Genomic DNA, 19,542 nt, shown 5'->3' on the forward strand with positions numbered 1-19,542 from the left:
TCGGCAACAAGTTCGCCACATTAAACGTTTATTTCTTCCTGTTCATTTCTTGTTTATTGGTCACCATCCGTGACATTTTGGTGGAGGTGCGGGGTAACCGCATGCCCGTGCAGCGCTCCCCTCCGAGTTCCCGCAGTGCAAGTACGAACACAAGCCCCTAAGAACCAAACGAAGACCAGACCGAGATCCGATTAAGTCGCGGGAACCTTGGCCTACCCCCTGAATCAGGACTCTTGCTACCCAGCACCTCCACCAAAATGTCACGGGTGGTGACCAATAAACAAGAAATAAACAGGAAGAAATAAACGTTTAATGTGGCGAAGTTGTGCCAAAATAAAAGGGGTACAAAGAATAATAACAAAGCGTCGCGGGCGTCGAAGTCGAGGAAACCGCGGGATCGAGCGCTGGGGCGAGACTGACTGCAGATCGCCACGCGGAGCCCCTTATGTACACGTGTGGGCTTCTGGAGTGATCGGCGTAGAAGGTTCGGCGTGTAGATCATTCCGACCTCGAACAAGCAACACGGTTCTCGAATTTACCAGAACATTACTTTACAGTGTCAACAAAAAATGTGCCTCCACGGCCAGGAATCGAACCCTGGTTTTCAGCTTGGAAAGCAAGCGCGATAACCGTTAGGCCACGCGCGCGCTGCCTACTTGGCCAGCCGCGCGCGCGGCAATATTGACATTTTTACGTAAGAGCCATGCAGAATTTATTGTATGAGAACAAATTGATGCCTCGTAAGTTTGTGCCCGACGGAAGCACTCTTTACCGAATTGCTTCTATAAGAATAACAACTTTGCAACCATAAAAACAAAACAAAATAACACCACTTTTTGGGGGCCTCTAAACTGTCTGATTCACCCCATTAGCGCTGATTGTGCAGCGGTATGTGTCCATTACGCGACACTGTTAGCGCAAACATGACATCAGCGCTTTTTGCTATTTTCCCCAGCAATGTATTGGCTCGCACTAAAATCTACCGCTTAGGTTGGATACTCGCCTTAAAGGTGTACCCCGGCCATTTTTTCATGGTCACCGATTCACCTGAAAATTAGCTCATCGCAAAAGCAAACCCTGTTAAACCACTTGGTAAAATATTTTTGGGAAATAAATTTTTTTGTTATAGCTATTGAATTTTCAAATCACGTGTTCCGAGTCGGTTCCAACAGGTGAGTCTGCATTGGCAACATGGGTAGTTGCACGTGATATGACGTCAATGGAAGGCAGCGATGTGCGGGTGTTTCGTGAGGTGCGGGCGTGAGTAAGGTTTTTCGCTATTAATTCGATCGCTTTAAGGTTCCCCTTGCCCGCACAATGGGCGGCGGAAACTGGTGCTGTGCCGTCGGCTGTACGAACAGCACCAGGAACAACCACGGCGTCTCGTTTCATCGGTTCCCTACTGAAGGCGCCCTGCGCGAGCAATGGCAGCGAGCAGTTCGGCGTGATATGTGGAAACCGTCGAGCGCCACACGACTGTGCTCGGAACATTTTCATGCCGACTGCTACGAGGTGAATAGCCTTCTGAAGCTTGATTTCGGCATCGGTCACGGGTACCGAAAACTGAAGCCTGGAGCTGTGCCAACGCTCTTCAAGTACAGAGAGCCCCCACGACCCCCCATCGAAAGAGGAGCCCTCGCGAAAAGAACAGAGATTGGTGCTGGTTTTTCGTTCGCTTGAGCGCTCGTAAAAAAAAAAAAAAAAAGTTCGTTTCTTTTTTTTTTTTTTTACGGCGTTGTTGTTTTAATTTGGAAGTTGTACGGATTGATTGCCGCGATAATCTATTCTGCTCGTATCGCCGCTGTCGGCAGCTATTGGAATAAATGCGGCTGCCCTTGGTACTTCTCATTGCTCGAGTTGTGATTTCTTCTGAGTGAAATATATTTGCATCGAGCTGTCGCACCACGTAGTACCTGTTACACACAATTGTCAAGAACAAACTAAAAGTTAAAAAAAAGTGAGTGCTCGCATGTGGTTTTTTTTTACCTTTTTTTATAGACTAGCATCGAATTTACTTCAACGTTACAGATGTCGTCGCCACACTTATTGCTGTTCTAATGAAACCAAGTTCTTCATAAATTTTACTATTTTAATACATTTCAGTATTTTATTGTCAGCAAAGTCAAAACCACTTGTGATGAGCCTAAAATGAGCACACAACAATCTGCACAACATTCTGTCTAGTAATAAATACATTGTTCTGCCTCAAACGAGTTTGTACATTATTGAACGCAGCTGGTGCAGGATGCACTGAGTGCTGCTGCTGCACCTGAACCATCTGAACGGGGTTCTCCTGTACCAGCAATGGAGGACGGCAGTGAAGCCTCGAGTGAACAGCCAGACTCCGGAAGTGCTGATGTCGGCTGCCAAGCGAACATTTCCCTGGCGACCAGGAGAAAGAAGACGCAGACAGTGTTCAAGGGTAGAAGCATTGGTATGTTAACATACCAATGCCTGGTTATCCGTCCTTGTCCGACCTTTCTGTTTATTCTTTCTGTAACCAGTCATCGTAACCAACGTGCTCACCTTCAACTACACCAATGCCCTTGGCTTGCTTTCCTGTTTTTTTTTCTTTTGCATTTGCATTTGTTGTATGCACACATTTTTAACGATGTCAGGGTTTTTCCCATCCAGGCACCTCGTTGCCTGAAACCTTTCCGGTTTCAGAATGACCGTGCTGTTTGTGGAATTTTACTCTGTGTCAAATCAAGTTTGGCTCCTGTCGAAACGCTCGGTATTGTGCTTGCTGATGCACTACGCTATTGCGAGAAGCTGTCAACTAACTCTCACTTGTAATTTTGTTTTGTTTTCCGTGGGATAAACAACCATGTTTATTGCGCAGCGATAAACGAGACAACAATGTGATCATGTTTTGTTGACGAAGCACAGCTGTGTCTATGAACCGTCTTTGAACATCAAGTATAAAACGTGTGTCGATGACCCTTTCATCCACGAAATAGGACGTTGAGTCTGCCAGGCCAACAGGTTTATATGGGCATAATAAATTCTTTAACATTAAGTTATCAAGAAGGAACTGCCTTGTAGTGTTTATTAATCAAATGGGGTCTACCAATCTGGGAATATGTGTGCTTTATAATGATATGCCCACGTAAATTATAAGAGAAATGAACTGTTTAACAATGAATTACACTTTAATGCACAGTGCCCAGAAAGGACAGGGCCAGACAGATACTTTCGCCCTGCAGTTTTGCATCTTTAGGTGGATTCACATGCTCGGAGCGTTTCTTGGCTAGCATACCTAAATTCGCGCAGCAGCTGGCATTTGGGAACGTTTGGGATACCACTACAAGCTATCGTATCTGTGCTTTGTATGCTGCTTGCCAAGCTATCATATAATTGATTGCTGTGCCACTGTTCCAGTCGCCACGGTTGTGAATGTGGGATTGACAGACAAGAGTGGACGTTGTGGGCAGTTTTTATGCCATCTTGCAACTGTCATAGTTTATACTCTTAATAATACAGTAAAACCTCGTTATAAAGAAGAGGAGCGGTTGTAATTATTTCGTTATAACCATTAGTTTGTTATAGCCAATGTCCATTTCTCCAATTACTCAAGCAAGGGGAATTATGATTGCTTTGTTATATCCATTAGTTTGTTATATACCATTTTGTTATAACGAGGTTTTACTGTAATTGGGTTGTGTGTATGTTTATACAGCCTAGAACTTGGTCTGCCTCAACAGGCGACGAGTCTCCCAGCTGTAGATGAGCAATTTACCCAGTGCGGTACAACCGCTAGCCTGGGGACTTTAAAGGGATACTTCAACGAAATTTGAAATATATCCGTCGTGCTCAAAAATAGGTTGAATATGATCCACAATATCAGTAAATGACAATCGAACGTTTGTATTTTGAGCCCGGTGGCTCTATTTTTTGTTATAAACGGCCCATTCTGGAAAGCGCTCAGGGAAGGCCCAGCTTAGAGCACGTGACATCCAATGCAATCGTGACGTAGGTCGTCTCGGGACGAGCAAAGCTACCGCGAGGCTGACGTCGAGGATGGCCTAGTAGTTCCAGCCACCGAAGCAGCTGCTTTTGTAAGAATTTTGAGTGACGGGTTAATCTTCTATAATCTTGTAGAGGGGCAATAACGACGTCTGGGACGCACAAAAGGGATTCTCGGGAAGAGGGGAGTTCCTCCTTCACCTCTTCTCTCGTCGTGGCCGGAGGCGAGACACTCACCGTCGCTAGCTGTCAAGGTTCCTAGATGGGCATTACAAACGAGGCGTTAGTGACATCCACTAAGTGCTCTTTGCTAATCGTTTAATTTGTTTTAAAATTCCTTTTCGTGACTTTTTTAACAACATATCGGTGTGTTCGATGTGATACTGCTCCTTTGAACATATATAGACCAAAAAATAAGCGCCGAAATTTCGTTGTAGCACCCCTTTAACGTGCATCATACAGTAGTGATACACAACCGCACGCCGGTACGATGCTCATCCAGATCGAAACGGGGGGGGGGGGGGGGGGGAGAGGGGGAGAGGGGGAGAGGATGGGGCTTGAACCCAGGATCCCTGGGTTCTGCAGCGCGAGCTTTCGCTCCACATGCTTTGAGCTGGTGTGCGCTAGACCACTCGGCCACCGATCCCGCCTTATACTCTTACATGCTTTTTTGTACAGTGGTAAAACCTAAACCCGCCTGTTATTCTTAGAAGCAGCTCTTGTATTGTGATGCAAACCACACATTTACCCGAAACATGTTAAAATGCACTGCTTTTTAGGTACTCAAACAGAGCCATCAATCTGCAATGTGGGCACCCAGACCAACAGCACTGGAGCCGCTCAAGGGCCACCCTCACAGGCACCACCTGCATGTCACTTTACTGATGACCCTTGGAAGCACTTGGATGAGTATGTGGTGCATGTGGTGCATGTGGTGCATGAGTATGTTGTGCATGTGGTGCACAGGCTAGAGATGGTGCACAGGCTAGAGGTGGCTAGAGGTATCATTATAAGTGGATTGCACTGTATACCAGGACCTCAACCATTTTAAGTACATAAGCTTTCTAAGAATATGTCTGGCATGGTGGGATGGGGATATTATTAAGGTGTTCGATATATGTGATATGCTTAATTTTCAAAGCAGTGTCCCTCTGAGACACGGCTTTAGCATTTGGCATGGGGCATGGGATGCTTTCATTCCTGGGTGCCGTCCCCATCAGGTTTAATCATCGGACACTGCTTTTGGGATGCAAAAGGTGCATGCGGGGTATTCGGAAAACCTTTCAAATTGGAGAGAAATGGCCATACTTTGTTTCACCTCACGATTGTCCACAGCGGTCGCTACAAGCCATCAGATACAATACAATGTCATGCGAGTGTCACACGACCCTCAGAAATGGTGCAGTCATGTGCAGGGCACATAGTCACCTGTTTGCAGTGAAAACACCACAAAATAGAGTGCTAGGAACACCCGACAATACATCAGTCTGACTTGCATGTCTTCATTGTTTAGTGAAGTGTGCTCTCCAGGCACTAAGAGGAAAGGACAAGTGTGACATTTCTTACACAGAGGCAGCTATTTCAGTGATGCAAGTGTTCACATCATGTTGAACACCTGCCTGTTGTTTTATTCCTATAGTACTGCCTCCATGCCCCACTGGTGGTATCTGCATTATAGTGCTCCAATTCGGGAGGCTCCCTGCAGCTTTAGACAGACATTTATATATTTCATCAAATATGCAGAAACCTTTAGTTCCTTCAATGCATTTGCAGGGATCACGTGGATGAGGCAGACTGTGCACTCGATGAAGGGCATGACATGTGAGTATACTAGTCTATAAAGTGTCTTAGTATTTTTCATTTGTGTTCCTCATCAATGGTAGCCACTCTCACTAACTGAAATCTAAAAGCACGGCACCATATTGCTTGAAGGTGACAAAAGATATCAACAACCACAAACAGCATGAACACAACCTTCAACTGGTTGGCCTATGCTTAGTTTGCAATGAGATCTGCTAGAGGCTGCTGCCGAAAATTCTGAGACCAATGAGTATTCTGTGTTCACTAGAGATTCTGAAGTTGTGCAAGTTAAATTGCAACTTGTACATGCAGAATTTTTTTTTAGTAATTTTTCATTTGGGAGGCATTTATTAGTGATATGCATAACCATTTAACGAGTATGTTACTACAACCTTATCATGCTTAGATACACAAAAAAAATTTTGTACATGCAGGCAATCCAGCAAAGATCCACCATTCTGCCCGGAGGAGTGGGACATGGACGAGTCTGATGATGATTGAGCCAGTTTATTTTTTTCCTAACTGGAATCAAGGCAGTGATGTGGTGCACAGGCTAGAGGTGGTACATTAAAAATGAATTGCAGAACTGATTATTGAGCCCGAAAACCATTGATCGAGAACTGGCCGGTTTGAGTCGCGTTCACTCTCTTATCCGCAATCACGTGCCGTTGTCTATGGTTTAGACACAACCACCAAAGATAATTAAAGTCGTGGGTCATCGAAGGCACACACACTCAAAATTAAAACTAGAAAAAAAAAGTATGATACCCATTTTTTGTGACTTCTAAAATTTTTTAAATATGTTGATTGAAAAAAAAAAAAAATAATAGTTGCACAGCCACATGACTTACGGCAACTCTCTCCTCTTTATATTTCTTCTTGCTCCCCAGTCCAGTTGTGGTCTTGAGCAGTTGTGTTTTCTGACTTTATTAAAAATATATGTGGCACTGTAGCAAAATATTGATTGGGTAGACTTGTGACACCAGAATAAATCGCCTGGCAAAAAATATAAAAAAAAAATGTTTTTGGGGAGTGTCAGTGTCCCTCTAATGTTAGTTATGATTTGGAGATCTTTGTGGCAGTGTTTTCATGTTGTTGCTCACAATCATAAAATAGGAGTCGGCCCACACAGCACACCATTCAACGCAAGTTGTGAATGTGGAAACATGCCGGCTGCGACGTATTGTTTCCGTTCCGCCTCAGGTTGTTGAAGTTCCTCATCCTCTTGCCGCCTGGGACGCTTTGAATTGCGATCTGCTTGTGCCTCACACTTTCAAAAGGCTTTTTTCTGTCTTCCAGCACGTAGCGCCACTGCTCGTTCTGCTCGTCGTGTATTCGGAGACTTGACAACGATGGTGGATTTCGCTGCCTGCCCCCTCGCTTGTTGTGCTGCGTTATTCCGCTCTTAGTTTGTCTGCGGTGTACTTGCATGGACGGGCAGGTTTCACTACTGCCGAGGTTGCAGCCGCTGACGATGTAGATGCTTAAGGCGCTGCCATGGTCGTCGGCGTCGAGAGGAGCAGATGCGGCCGAGTGCACACCAGCGTGTTCCTATTACCGGGGCGGGACCCACAGCACCTAGGGGTGGCGTTCCTTGAACTATGACGCGTGCACCCAATGGGAGCCTCGTTCCTTCAAACTATGGCGTGCGCCAGCCAAAGGGAGCCTATCCATCAAATCGCTGCCACAGACTACAGGCTTCGCTCCATTGGAACAAGGGACTTTAGGTGCCGTTCTGCGTGCGGCTTCCAAAGCTGATAATGCCGGTTCGTTTTATGGGACAGTTAATGCTTTCACATTAATAAATGGGAAGCATCTGGTATGACACAAAGTAGGATGTAAGCTTCACAGCATTTGGAATGTGGTATTTAAGAATTTAAATGTTGGTAATAAATTTATTAAATTGTAAACAAGTTTGCCTACCTTGATGATTAGATGCAGAATTGTCACCTTAATCTTCTGTATTCTTTCCGAGTAAAAATGCTTGTCAATTTACAGGTTAAAAACGGCAGTAATGAGGTAGAAGGACAGCAAAAGAAGCTGTCTTTTTAGAATCTCTTCAATGTGTGGAATACTCACAGTTAATACATCATATCTGCTGTATTTAACCAAGTTCTGACCCAAAATAGTCAAAGCATGCACGTAATCTCAAAATGCAACTAAGAAGCCCCTTGGATACAGCACATATCTTTATCACGTTTTGTTTGCATCTTATTCCAAGACCAGTGCACCACGACCGCCACCGAAGCCAGAGCAGATTTACAAGCCGAAGTTCCTCGTCTTCGATTCGTGCCTGAGGGAGCTGCTCGACAGGTGCCTGGTCTGTGGTGCACCAGAATGCAAAGTGAAGCTGGACTTTGTGGGCACGATGGTTCGGGCTGAAGTGACATGTCCCTATCACACTCTCGAACCTGGCGCAGCCAGCCTGTTTTGAACAGGAAGCCAATGGGGAACATTTCAGTGTTCTCTGCAATCCTGTTCTCAGGAAGCAGCCCGACCAAGGTGTTGCGACTGTTTTCTTTTAATGGGCATGCAGTCGTTGCAGAAGACGCAGTACTTCGCATTCCAGCGCTGCTACCTGCTGCCTGCAGTCACTGAGGTGTGGCAATTTAAAATTTTTGCAATAGCAGATGGGGTTTCACCTGTACATTCTCATTTATCGTAGGTCTGGCACTTCGAGCAAGCAACGCTCCTCGATGGTCTTCGAGGAAAGCGGTTGTGCCTTGCTGGAGACGGGAGGGCTGACACGCCAGGCCGCTCCGCAGACTTCGGCACATACACGTTGCTGGAGACGTCCACCAACCGTGTCCTGCACACTGAGCTTGTGAAAGTAAGGCATTACGCTGTAAGTACTGCTACATTATCTTGTGGACTTGGCCTCTTGTGACCAACTTAAAAAACTAACTGGAATGTTTTAGTGTTGAAGCCGCAGAGAAACTACAGCTGAGAACGGTGATTTACCCGGCAAAGAACTGAGAATTAATTTGGAAAACTGAGGGCTCTTCAGGACACAGTGACATATCAGTGCAAATAAGGTGCACGACAACTGTCAAATTGTCTCTTACGTCTGCCCATTTTGTGGCAGTGTGATCAAAGTTGATCTCTTGCACGTTGAAAATATTTTGCAGTCCAACGAGGTTTCGTCAAGCAACAGGATGGAGACTGAGGGGATGGAGCGGTGTCTGAACTACCTCCGTGCCCAAGACATGTCGGTCGACACGCTGGTAACCGACCGGCACTCCGAGGGCAAGGCTGCCCTGAGGAGGAACCATCCTGACTTCAGACATCATTTCGATGTGTGGCAAGTTGCCAAAGGTACTATGCTTGTTCTGCAGTCATTGTCAGCTGCTGACAGATGGCTGGTGATGCTGTCTGTAATTCCTGGCTTAGAGATGCTGCTCTTTTTTCTTTTTTTTTGATTCTAAGCTTTGTCATTCCTGGCTCTCCCAAGAACTTAATCATTGATTCATAATTCAACACTCCAAAGTCACAGACTTTTTATTATAGTGGAAAGAATAACCCTCATTCATCAGTTCAATTCTCTGAGCAACCGTGATTGCTTCATAGCCATGGGCTTAATTGACACGCCTAACTGATTAGTGGTGTCTGTTGCCAGAAAAGGTTGCAAAATTCCGCAGGGATAATTTTTGTTGCTGTCTAAACTGACTGAGAAACATTGTACTGTAAGATACCGTGGAAGTGCCCACTTCAAGCATCCACTCTTAACATGTTTCAGACTTAGGAATTCTGTAAATAATTTCACCGGACAAGTGCCCATGTCTAGATTGATTCAGTTTTCAGTGAAAAATGAGTGGGTGCTCTTCCGGTATTTTCCGGTAACTCCTACGTCTGTATGCACGATGCAATATGAAATTTTCTGTTTATGGTTATAGTGGCCAGACTTTGCACTAGTTCTTAGGTTTAGTAGATAATTTCATTAAAAAATAAGCTAAATACAAAGTGGTACCTCATTCTTTCATATGGTGGTTTGGGAGGGCTGAGTGTGTGATTGTAAGAAATATTGGCACATGTTCAGTACAAACAATTTAAATACAAAGGTAGATGGTGTTTCGGAGACAATGTTAATTACATAACAGTCTTTTGATAGTTTGGGTCCGGAAACTTCATCAGTATCCCATCTAGGAATTTCTCTGACCCATCGATGGATGCCCCCAGCTGTGCACACATAAACTACTGTGGGAGCTTCCTCACTCCAGCAACTGTAGCAGTGGGCAATGTGCAGCTATGATTATGTGATTTTTAGACATCAGGCGTAGCAAAAATAGAAAACAGCAGAACATTTCGATAATGTTGGTGACTATTCTATTCCACTCCGCCCTCTCCCGAAGGGATCAGCCTCTCGTATCATTTGTGAACATCTTGTAGTTTTTCTTGAAGATATAGGCATTTTACAGAAACAACAGCTAGGGTGCGGCATTTTTTAAGTTCAATTTTTAGTGAAATCCGAGTGTTCTTCAGAGTACTCTTTATCTTAAAAAGTAACTCTGGTCGAAAACGAATCAAAATAAATGACTTGGTATCGCTTAGTTTTAGTGGCACGAAATATGACCACAGCCGAAATATTGCGCCAAAGTGAAGTTGCATACTCCACTAAAACCAATTTTAAAGATGAGACCAGCTGCCCTTTACTGGGCGGCAAGCAAGTTAGCTCTTTGTCAAGGAGCACTGGCACAGCACCCTTGTGACATCGCGTCACACTGGAGCTGCAGTTGATTCTGCACGTTGTACTGCGTGCCGCAGCACCACGGTGACGTTCAGTCGTGGCTGTACGTCTGATGATCAGTGTTGCCATCCCTCTGGCAGGTAGTTTCAGGTTTTTTATAGACGCCCGAAACCAAACTTCGAGCTGTGATATTTACAAAACTATGCACAATACCTTGCAATTCAGGGATGCTGCCTTAGCTAAGAACAGTCGTAATCCCAAATTAAAAAAAGATGGACCTGAGCTGCCCTTTAAATTCAGATATTCAAAGATTTCGTTTGTTGCCTGCAAAAATTGGGAGTTTTTTTGGTTTATAAATCATTTGGCGGAGGTAGGGGACTGCAGTTAGTAGATTCATTAGAATAAAAATTGCATAGACAACACAATAAGAGCTGAGCCGTCTATGATGATAATAAATGTCTTTGGAAATAAATGCATGCACATATTTAAAACCTCTCACTTGTCTCAAGCCAATGTATCTGCAGCAGTATGTGCCAATTAGAATTCCAGTACTCAGTGATGGGAAGGGCAAATTTTCCATTCTTTGCGCTAACTTGCATGCAGAAAAACTTAGAAGCAATAAACGCTGCAACGATTCTTGAAAAGGGGGATCGGTGGCTGAGTGGGCTAACGCGCACCAAATCTGACCATGTGGAGCGAAAGCTCGCGCTGCAGAACCCAGGGATCCTGGGTTCGATCCCCAGCCCTGCCCGTTTCGATCCGGATAAGCATCGTACCGGCATGCGGTCGTGTATCACTACTGCGTGGTGCACGTTAAAGACCCCAGGCTAGCAGTTCATCTACAGCTGAGACACCAGATTCCCCTTAGGGCTGACCAACTTCTGGTATAGTCACAACACAATTACTTTACTTTAGTCTTGAAAGGGACAGATATTTCTTAGCTTAACCAGCAGATAGCTTGCATCTGGTCACCACATGCTGTTACTGAGAAAGCCTACTTGAAGTTTACACCCCTGTCAATATGGATGCGGCAAGGGAATGTGCAAATAGGTGCATAAAGACTGTCTGCAGCAAATGGAGGCCACTACAAGATATTTGCATGTCTAGGAAAGATACTTGTCCGACTGTAAGACCAGATGCTGAGTAGCTGGCCAGGCCTGACATGTTCAACGTTTGTCGTAAGAAGGATACCCTGTTTTTGTGCGAAGCATACAATATCTCGCAATTCAAGCAAAAATATATACCATTCAAATTTTTACAACTGGTAGCCCCCAAATTTCGAGTTTTCGGGTGTATCCGAATCCTCAATATTTTTGCCTCCCTGTGTTTTTCTGTTGTATGTTTCGACAGCCTAAAGATAAACAGCCTCAACGTGCGACTTGTCTCTCAGTTTATGAGCAATTTAGTCAGTGCAGTACATTGGCTAGCCTGGGGTCTTTAACGTGCATCACGAAGTAGTGATACACGACCGCACGCTGGTATGATGCTCATCCAGATCGAAATGGGCAGGGGCGGGGATTGAACCCAGGATACCTGGGTTCTGCAGCACGAGCTTTCGCTCCACGTGCTCTGAGCTGGTGTGCGCTAGACCACTCAGACACCGATCGGATCTATCAGAAAATCTCATTTATCATAAAATGCAGAACTCTAGCTATATACCTGTTTACTGTCATAGTGCACTCTTACTTACACTCTTTAATGTATTTAGTTTGGCAGAGTATGGCCAGTAATGATCTTGCACTAAAAATCTTGCAACCAACGACAGCAACATCAATAGACCATACCATGTTTCTCGTGCTTCAGTTCTTCCCAGCCAAAGCTCTCTGAGAGCATAGCAAAAGTTTCTAAACCAGAGCTTCCAAGAACTGTGGTTTTGCCATTGTGCACTCGATAACATGTTCTTATAAGTTAAATACACTGGTTTTTAGGTGTTAACAAGAAGATCGTCGCTGTGGCCCGACGAACGAAGCACAGTGCACTTCTGAAGTGGATCAAAACCATCATCCGGCACCTCCACTGGTGTGCTCGCACGAGTGATGGGGACGGCAAGCTCGTCCTGGCCAAGTGGGTGTCCTTGATCAGGCACATGATCAATGTCCATGAGCACCCTGATCCCCTACACCCAGCCTGTGAACACGGCAAGATCTCTGATCGTCTCTGGCTCGAGGAAGGCAAGTTTTACCCAGTTGTTTGGAGAGTCCTTGAAGTACTTTGTAAAGCATATCTTGGGCATATCGGGGTCTATGGTTCATACAATGGAAGCTAAATAACGCTACTAGAGACGCAGAGTTAACTGCTTACAAAACAGTGATATGTCCTATTTTGGAGTATGCGAATGTGGTATGGAGTCCTAAGAAGATAGACAAATTAGAAAAAATTCAAAGGCTAGCTGTGCTGCTGCTATATGTGCAAATAGACCATATGCGAAATGTAGAGCGCCATCAGTAGCGTGCCGAGAACCACGTCCGCCATCTTGGTAGTGGCGAGAAAACGAAACCAGTGACCCGACCGGCAAAGACCCCATGTAAACAAGTGACCACGCTTCGTGCGAGAGATGCAATGCCAACTCGTTGCTGCGTTCTGCTGCGGATGCAGCGATAAACCTTCGATTTGTGCATACCGTGAACACGAACATGAACAGGGTTCCCAATTTTTTCTTATTTTTATTTGTTACTTGAGATGCAGCTTTTGACAAAAACAATCGGGTAAAAACGCGAAGAAACATGTGGATGTTATCGCACATTAAGCCATTGACAACTGGGCCCTAATCTTTTCACGAACTTGTACCAAATTTCTTTCTGAACCTTTTTTTTTCACGTTGTAGTGTCGGTTTGCGTTTTTCTTGGTGTGCAAGCAGCTCAATGTATGCGGACGAGACCAAGGCTGTAAAGCGAGGCAAGAGGATGACAGTTTTAATACTTCACGCCACTAATCATAATTGAAGATGCGTATGGTCAACAGTGAACAACAAAAGCTAAAAGCACCACAGAGCCCACATTTTAATGTCATATACTTAAAAAAAAAATTAATTACTTTAGAAAGCCAGGAAACAATTTCATTGCTTTGCAGCGATTTCTATACACTTGATCTGGCGTCGGCACGCGAGGTTTGTAAAACACCTCTAAAACTAAACAGCTAGGAGAGTTTGTTGATATAATAGTCTTGAATATTTAAAGCATGCTCATGTAGAATAGAAAACACAACAGACACGGACGACGTATCTGTTTGCTCAACACTCACAGAGATGGGATTTTGCTGTCTTTTTGGTTGAACGCCATTTAACTTAGTGTCATCGCAGTGGCTATAACTTCTATGTCGGCGGTCGCGAAAACTTGCATTGCGGACGTCGAATGAAGCCACGTGGACGGTGCCACCTTCATTTTACAATCACTTTTTCTTTTTCTGAGGGGGGTGGGATGTTGTAGTTGAGGTAAAATTTTTGTTTAGTGCGAAGTAGTTTTGAGAAAGTTAGTGCAGTTATTCTGCCAGGGTTGAACAAATCTTGATTAATAGTGCAACATCCGTCAACTGCACGTGCTTGAGGTCAATGCTATCTGAAACCAATTTGAGCTCTTTGCAATGCCTGAAAAATATTGTTTAGCGCACGGTTTTCTTAAAAAAAAACACAAAGCTTTACAAAAAAAAAAAGAAAAAAAACCTTTCGCCAGTAACAAATAAAAAAAAAGCTAACCTTGAGTCGCATGTATTGGCATGGAGCAGTCTACCCGGAAACAGAACAACTTCATTGGTATTTGCATCGAAAAAAGACTTAAAAGTGCTCTCGGAGATGTAGTACCCCTCATGGGGAGGTCTTTAAGGTAATAAAGTGAAGTGAAGAGATGAAAGGCATGACAGCCTAGTTTTTTGTCCACGTTGGATGATCGGAAGTCAGAAAACAAAAAAAGTTTCTGATTCACACCTAGTGGCCAAGCGCCCATGTTCTGGAAATGCTGAGAAACCGAAACTGAAGATACTTGATGTTACCAAGATGGCCGCATGCACGGTGGTGCCAGACCACCAAGCAGTTTCGCATATGGTCTATTGCCGGTCATGTTGACTGAATCACTCCATTCACGCTGATATGGTGGCCCGAGCTCCGATGTATCGCGTCTGCTTGCAATTTTCCAGGAATTCGGCAGTCATCCTAATTACTGGTGTTTGATCTCGTGAGATGGTTGTCCTGGTGAAAGCCTAACCAGCCGCTTATTGAACCAGCTCAAATGGGGGAAGGTACTCACTTAATAACAAGAGTGATGATAGCTGCTGCTGAGAAATACAGGAGTGCTTTTCCAGACAGATGTTCTGCGACTTGCACAACCCCAGAAAAAGATTAAATGATTACTGAATGAGCCATCCACTAGCTGACAGTTTTTGGCAGTTACCTATGGCTAGGTGAGTGAGGGAGTGGAGAGATGTGCTTATACTAAAGCCAGTAAAATTGCAGTAATCAACCTCAATAAGTGGCCACCCCTGCTCAGCCTGTCCCATTGTGCTGAGTCATGGAGCTGTTGGTTCGGTTTTAGTTGGGCAGGGCTCCATTGAAATAAGGCGCAGTTCATGCATTCAGCACACAGTCATGTCCAATTATTATTGACTCTGTTTATGTAAATAATACCCAAAATATAAAGAGCTTTTGGTGACAAACCAGGTAAATACGTGCATTTTTTGTCTTGTTATTGTGCATGAGTCACTTTATAAACAGCGTTTTTGGAGAAAAGAGGCTGTTCATATCAACGAGACGTGACTGCAACTGGTTTGGGGACCACCGTCCAATACTTTTAATTAATATTACTTAAGGAGCACTTTACTTATTGTAGTTACTACTTTATATGAAGTGCATTAGCTGTAAGTTACTTTGTATTCTACATGAAATATCTCTTACCTAACACTGGATTACCAATGTTATTATAATAATTGATGGCTTCCATAACAAAGTTCTGCTTTTAAACTTGCCCAGGCACTGAGACATTCAAGAAGCTGGAAGCTATCCTGATGGCACCGCACCTCCTGAGGGACATCCCATTCCTGTCGGCAAAGGAGCAGACGTTTGGACTAGAGTCCTTTCATGCAGTCTTGATCCACTTTGCCCCGAAGTCGAGCAAGTTCCTCTTTGAGGGAATGCTATCACGGTAAGAAAAATAGAACTAGACAATGTAACTGCAAGTGCAAAATATTTATGTCATTATTTTGAAAACAGCCATTCAGATATGTTCACATTTTAACTGCAGCACCTACATCGCGGCCCTGCACTTCAACCATAATGCGGACAGGGACGTCTTGATCGACGAAGATGGAAATCCAAGGTTCCATCAGAAGTGCTCCAAGGCGGACAGGCGATGGACTGTTGTGCCTGCCAAAGAAGCACTCACATATGGTGAGGATCTGAGTTTTAAGCACTTTGTAATATTCATAAAGTTGTGATCATGAGTGCAAGTATTAAATATAAAAGTTGTGTTTGAAGCTATGAAAAGAGGTCATACTAAGACATTTCAGCTGCTACTTTAGATAGGAGAAAATCAATGCATGGAAAACAGCAATGTACAATTTATAATGGTTTTTCACACTACTTTTGTTTCGTAGACTATGTGCAGAAGCTGATCGACGCTGTGCTGGGGTGCTTGGTTCGGTGGCCCACCTACGCCATTGCCGAGAGGGCTGCTTACCGGCAGTCCCATGACACTCTCAGCAGCAAGTGTGGCGTGAAACCACAGCTGGAGGACGCCATCGCAAGGCATAGATCACGCTTCTAAACTTGAGAAACCTGCACGATTCTGTATGTGTGCTTACTACCTTAATCGCAGTCAGCAGGAACACCGGTGTGCATGGCATAGAGTATTTTCCGACCACTCTAATGGCCGAACACGCAACTGCAGCGCGTCTTCATCGCTGCAGTTGCGCGCTGGGCCATTGCATGCTCTGGTAGTACAAGATGCCACCATACTTTTTCTGTGATTAACGTAGTGCATGCAGAACTGATTGTTTCTTTGTTCTGGTTGAGACATCTAACATTTTCGGGCCAAATGGTGCAGCCGTGGACCACCAGTTCTGTGGGTAGTTTACAGTTTGTGAGGGCTCAATGGATCGTTTAAGTATGTAATTCTTACTTTTTCTTCTCATTGCGCACTCATTCTGCTGGAAACCTGATACCGATGGGAAGGCCTTCTTCATTTTTGCCTTTTATTTGTCCGAAGTTCGTTGAACAATGGCCAATCTGTCTTACCATGCTTTGGACATGCCGTGAAGTTTCTTGAGAGTGAAATAGGTTGTTTGCTAGTTACTCCATCCGTAGGCTACAGCTATGTGGTCATCTTGTTCAGCCATATTTTCACTGTAGGGGCTGGGCATCCCACGGTGGATTGTAGGTGGGCACAAGCAGGGAGCTTGCCGTGGTCATTCTATCTGTAGTGCTTGAAGCCTCCCTTAGTTGGCTATGCTGTGGTGTCTGGGTTGTTTGAAGAACCTAGGACACCCATCGCAAAGCCTCACTTAGTGCAGTTTGTACGGTGACTTGCATCAGCACTTGGAAGTCAAACACTCTGGGTGTCCTTTCACGGTACATAGTGTGGCGGTTTGTTGTGTCTGCACCCTAGGGTGCCCACTTCGAGTTGCCGTGGCCACTGGATTTGTCGTATAACTTTACATCGCTCTCCTCAATGCGGTTTGAGTGGTCCTGCCGCATCGTGTCTTTGTTTCCTCGTCCTTGGGTCGTTTCCTTCTATTTTAGGTTCCCCGTGGCATACATGTCAAAACTGCCTTTGAAGTCATTGGGTGAATCACGAAGAGAGCATTTGCAGAGTGGTATGTTTTCTACGTCAATCTGAACAGGATTCCCATCAGCATTTCCGATTTTGTTTATGAAAGTTTCTTCTGTAGTCAACCCGTTGCCAACTTTCCTTTCGTACGTTGGCATTTTCTCCCAGCATATCTGGCAGGTAATATTGAATCTCTTCAAAACAAAGCCTCTAGATTCATAGCTCGTGACTCCTCACATTACCAGTGTAACCGACCTGAAACATCAGTTTAACCTGTTACCTCTTTGCACTAGAAGGTGTTTTGCTTGCCTACCATTTATTTAGAGAGTCTTTGCTATGGCTGGCCCACCATAGATCATCCAATTTATTGTTACGTTCGAGAAGTCATAGTTACTTTAATTACCCAAGAGCATTAATAAGGGACTGCCAACTAGGCCCACCGTCCGTTCAGTTCAAAGTCCCTTGCCGGAGTGTTTACGTGTGTCGCACACTTGCACAAGCTCTGGTGCTCATCGCTGTTTGTGCGGTTCCTGACGATGGTAGCTTTTCTATTGCAACATATCAATCCTTCCACCCAGGAGGAAGTCCTTACAGGGGAATGCCTGACCGTTGGCGTTTAGTTGTCTGGAACTTGGGCGACTGGGATGCTGCACATGACGCAGTTTCAGCAATATCATGTGAAGCATCTGGTTTGCAAATGTCATCTGTGTCACAGCCTACTAGGCTGATGGAGCAGAACTCTCTTTTGCCTGTGTTGTCTTCTGGATGTAGTCCAAATGATGTCGTACCTTGCTGCTGTCATCGATGAGCCAACAACATAGACCAATACGACGCAGAATCCAGCTTCGTCGGGAATTGTCGGCGAAGTACTTTCTTCCCTCTGAAGAAGCGTCGTGCTGCACTGAGCTTGTCTTGATTTTCCTTGACATCTATTCCGGTCTTCGGCCTCAGCAACTCAAGGGGGCAGGGTAGTTTTCGGCTGAACATTGCCTTCGCTGTTGCGACTCCTGGAATGTTGCTGAAAAAGGAAACGGGCCAGACGACGCTGTACGCTACCTGTTCTGTTTTTGATGGGTGACCTCTTGAGTTCTGCAACATGGGTTTCTACTTGCCCATTTGTCGCAGGATGGTATACTGCTGCTGTCACAGCTTGCACTCTGTTTGACTTGTAAAAATTTTTAATCTTGTTGGAGATGGACGCATATCTGTTGTCAGACATCATTTCTTGTGGTATGTCAATTTTAATAAGAGGCTTCGTTTCAACGGCAGCTGCAGATTTTGCCCGAGGCATTTGACATACCCTCAACCTTCTGTGTTACAGGCATCTAATACAACTAGGTAGGTTTGCCTAGCGTTCTATTTACTGAAAGGTAGCGCACCTCCCCCTCTCCAGGTTTCCCTTCCTCCAATCGAGGGCGATCCTCCACACCCTCCTTCTGCGCCATGTCCCCCCCTCCCCCCCCCTCCCCTGCCGCCATTTTCGTGCAAGGCATACAAGGTGCTTGCCTATGTGGCAGGCCGTACTTCTTTGCTATTGCATGCGAAAAACAATTTTTTTTTTCAGATATGAAAACAGTTTTGTTTTTTAACGTGGGGAAACTAGCATTTGCGCACCTTTATTGGAGTTCTGAAGCAGGAAAAGATGTCTCGATTGGCAAATATAATAATGTGAGCAGAGTTGGAGTCGCTCGGGTGTGAAAACAAGCTTTCTTCAGTTTTGCTGAACACAGACAATTTAAAAGATAAAAAATGTGAATGTATTTTGTGAGATTGACATGCACTGCAAATATATATTGCGTTTAACCATTTATTGCAGCTAGTGCTGAGAGCAGGCACATGAGAAGGCACCTCTTGCTGTGTGTAAATACAGTTTAGTGGATCATAGGCAAGGACTGCATTGCTAGCAGGAGCTCATGCCATCGCTTTGTGTATGGATTGAGCATGCGCTTACAAGGCCCACAATCATTAGCGTAGGCTGCTACTAAAACTTTTTATACTTCATGTCACAAGTTGTGTTCAGCAAAAACATAGGTGTGGACACTTGTAGCTTTCAGATTTGCTTTCCTTTCGCGAGTGCTTATGAGAGGAGAGAAAATCTGAAAACCGCACTCTCAACTGTTTTTGCCACTGCTGCTCGCAACTCATAAGATGGAGTATAGGGAGTATTTACTGGAAGCCACAGCTGTGTGTGCGACTGCCGAGCGTATGCTGACAGCGTAATTCCACAGTTCTTGGGCAAGGTGCATTCCATACTATCAAAATTATTGGTCTTACCAGCCCATTAATGTGAGCTCGTTCTGAGCATGTGCTTTAAACAGTGCCCTCAAATATGGTATCCAG

General features: G+C 44.7%; 1 protein-coding gene across 1 annotated transcript; it reads left to right on the plus strand.

Moving 5' to 3' along the window:
- Positions 1-7,746: 7,746 nt before the first annotated feature.
- On the plus strand, positions 7,747-16,200 carry LOC115317271. The gene is made up of 8 exons (XM_040208586.1): positions 7,747-7,785; positions 7,988-8,137; positions 8,432-8,596; positions 8,895-9,081; positions 12,379-12,621; positions 15,408-15,579; positions 15,679-15,824; positions 16,031-16,200. Exons 1-8 carry the CDS (start codon positions 7,747-7,749, stop codon positions 16,198-16,200), a joined length of 1,272 nt encoding a protein of 423 aa, XP_040064520.1.
- Positions 16,201-19,542: the final 3,342 nt, after the last annotated feature.

This window comes from Ixodes scapularis, unplaced genomic scaffold (assembly GCF_016920785.2).
Source record: "Ixodes scapularis isolate PalLabHiFi unplaced genomic scaffold, ASM1692078v2 ptg001913l_1__unscaffolded, whole genome shotgun sequence".
NCBI lineage: Eukaryota > Metazoa > Arthropoda > Arachnida > Ixodida > Ixodidae > Ixodes > Ixodes scapularis.

What these genes read in the sequence shown, in the direction of transcription:
- LOC115317271 (XM_040208586.1), top strand. Translation starts at nt 7,747, where the DNA reads ATGCTTGTCAATTTACAGGTTAAAAACGGCAGTAATGAG. An exon ending in TGCACACTGAGCTTGTGAAA is followed by an intron (nt 8,597 to 8,894) that starts GTAAGGCATTAC and finishes AATATTTTGCAG; the next exon opens with TCCAACGAGGTTTCGTCAAG. An exon ending in TCGTCTCTGGCTCGAGGAAG is followed by an intron (nt 12,622 to 15,407) that starts GCAAGTTTTACC and finishes AAACTTGCCCAG; the next exon opens with GCACTGAGACATTCAAGAAG.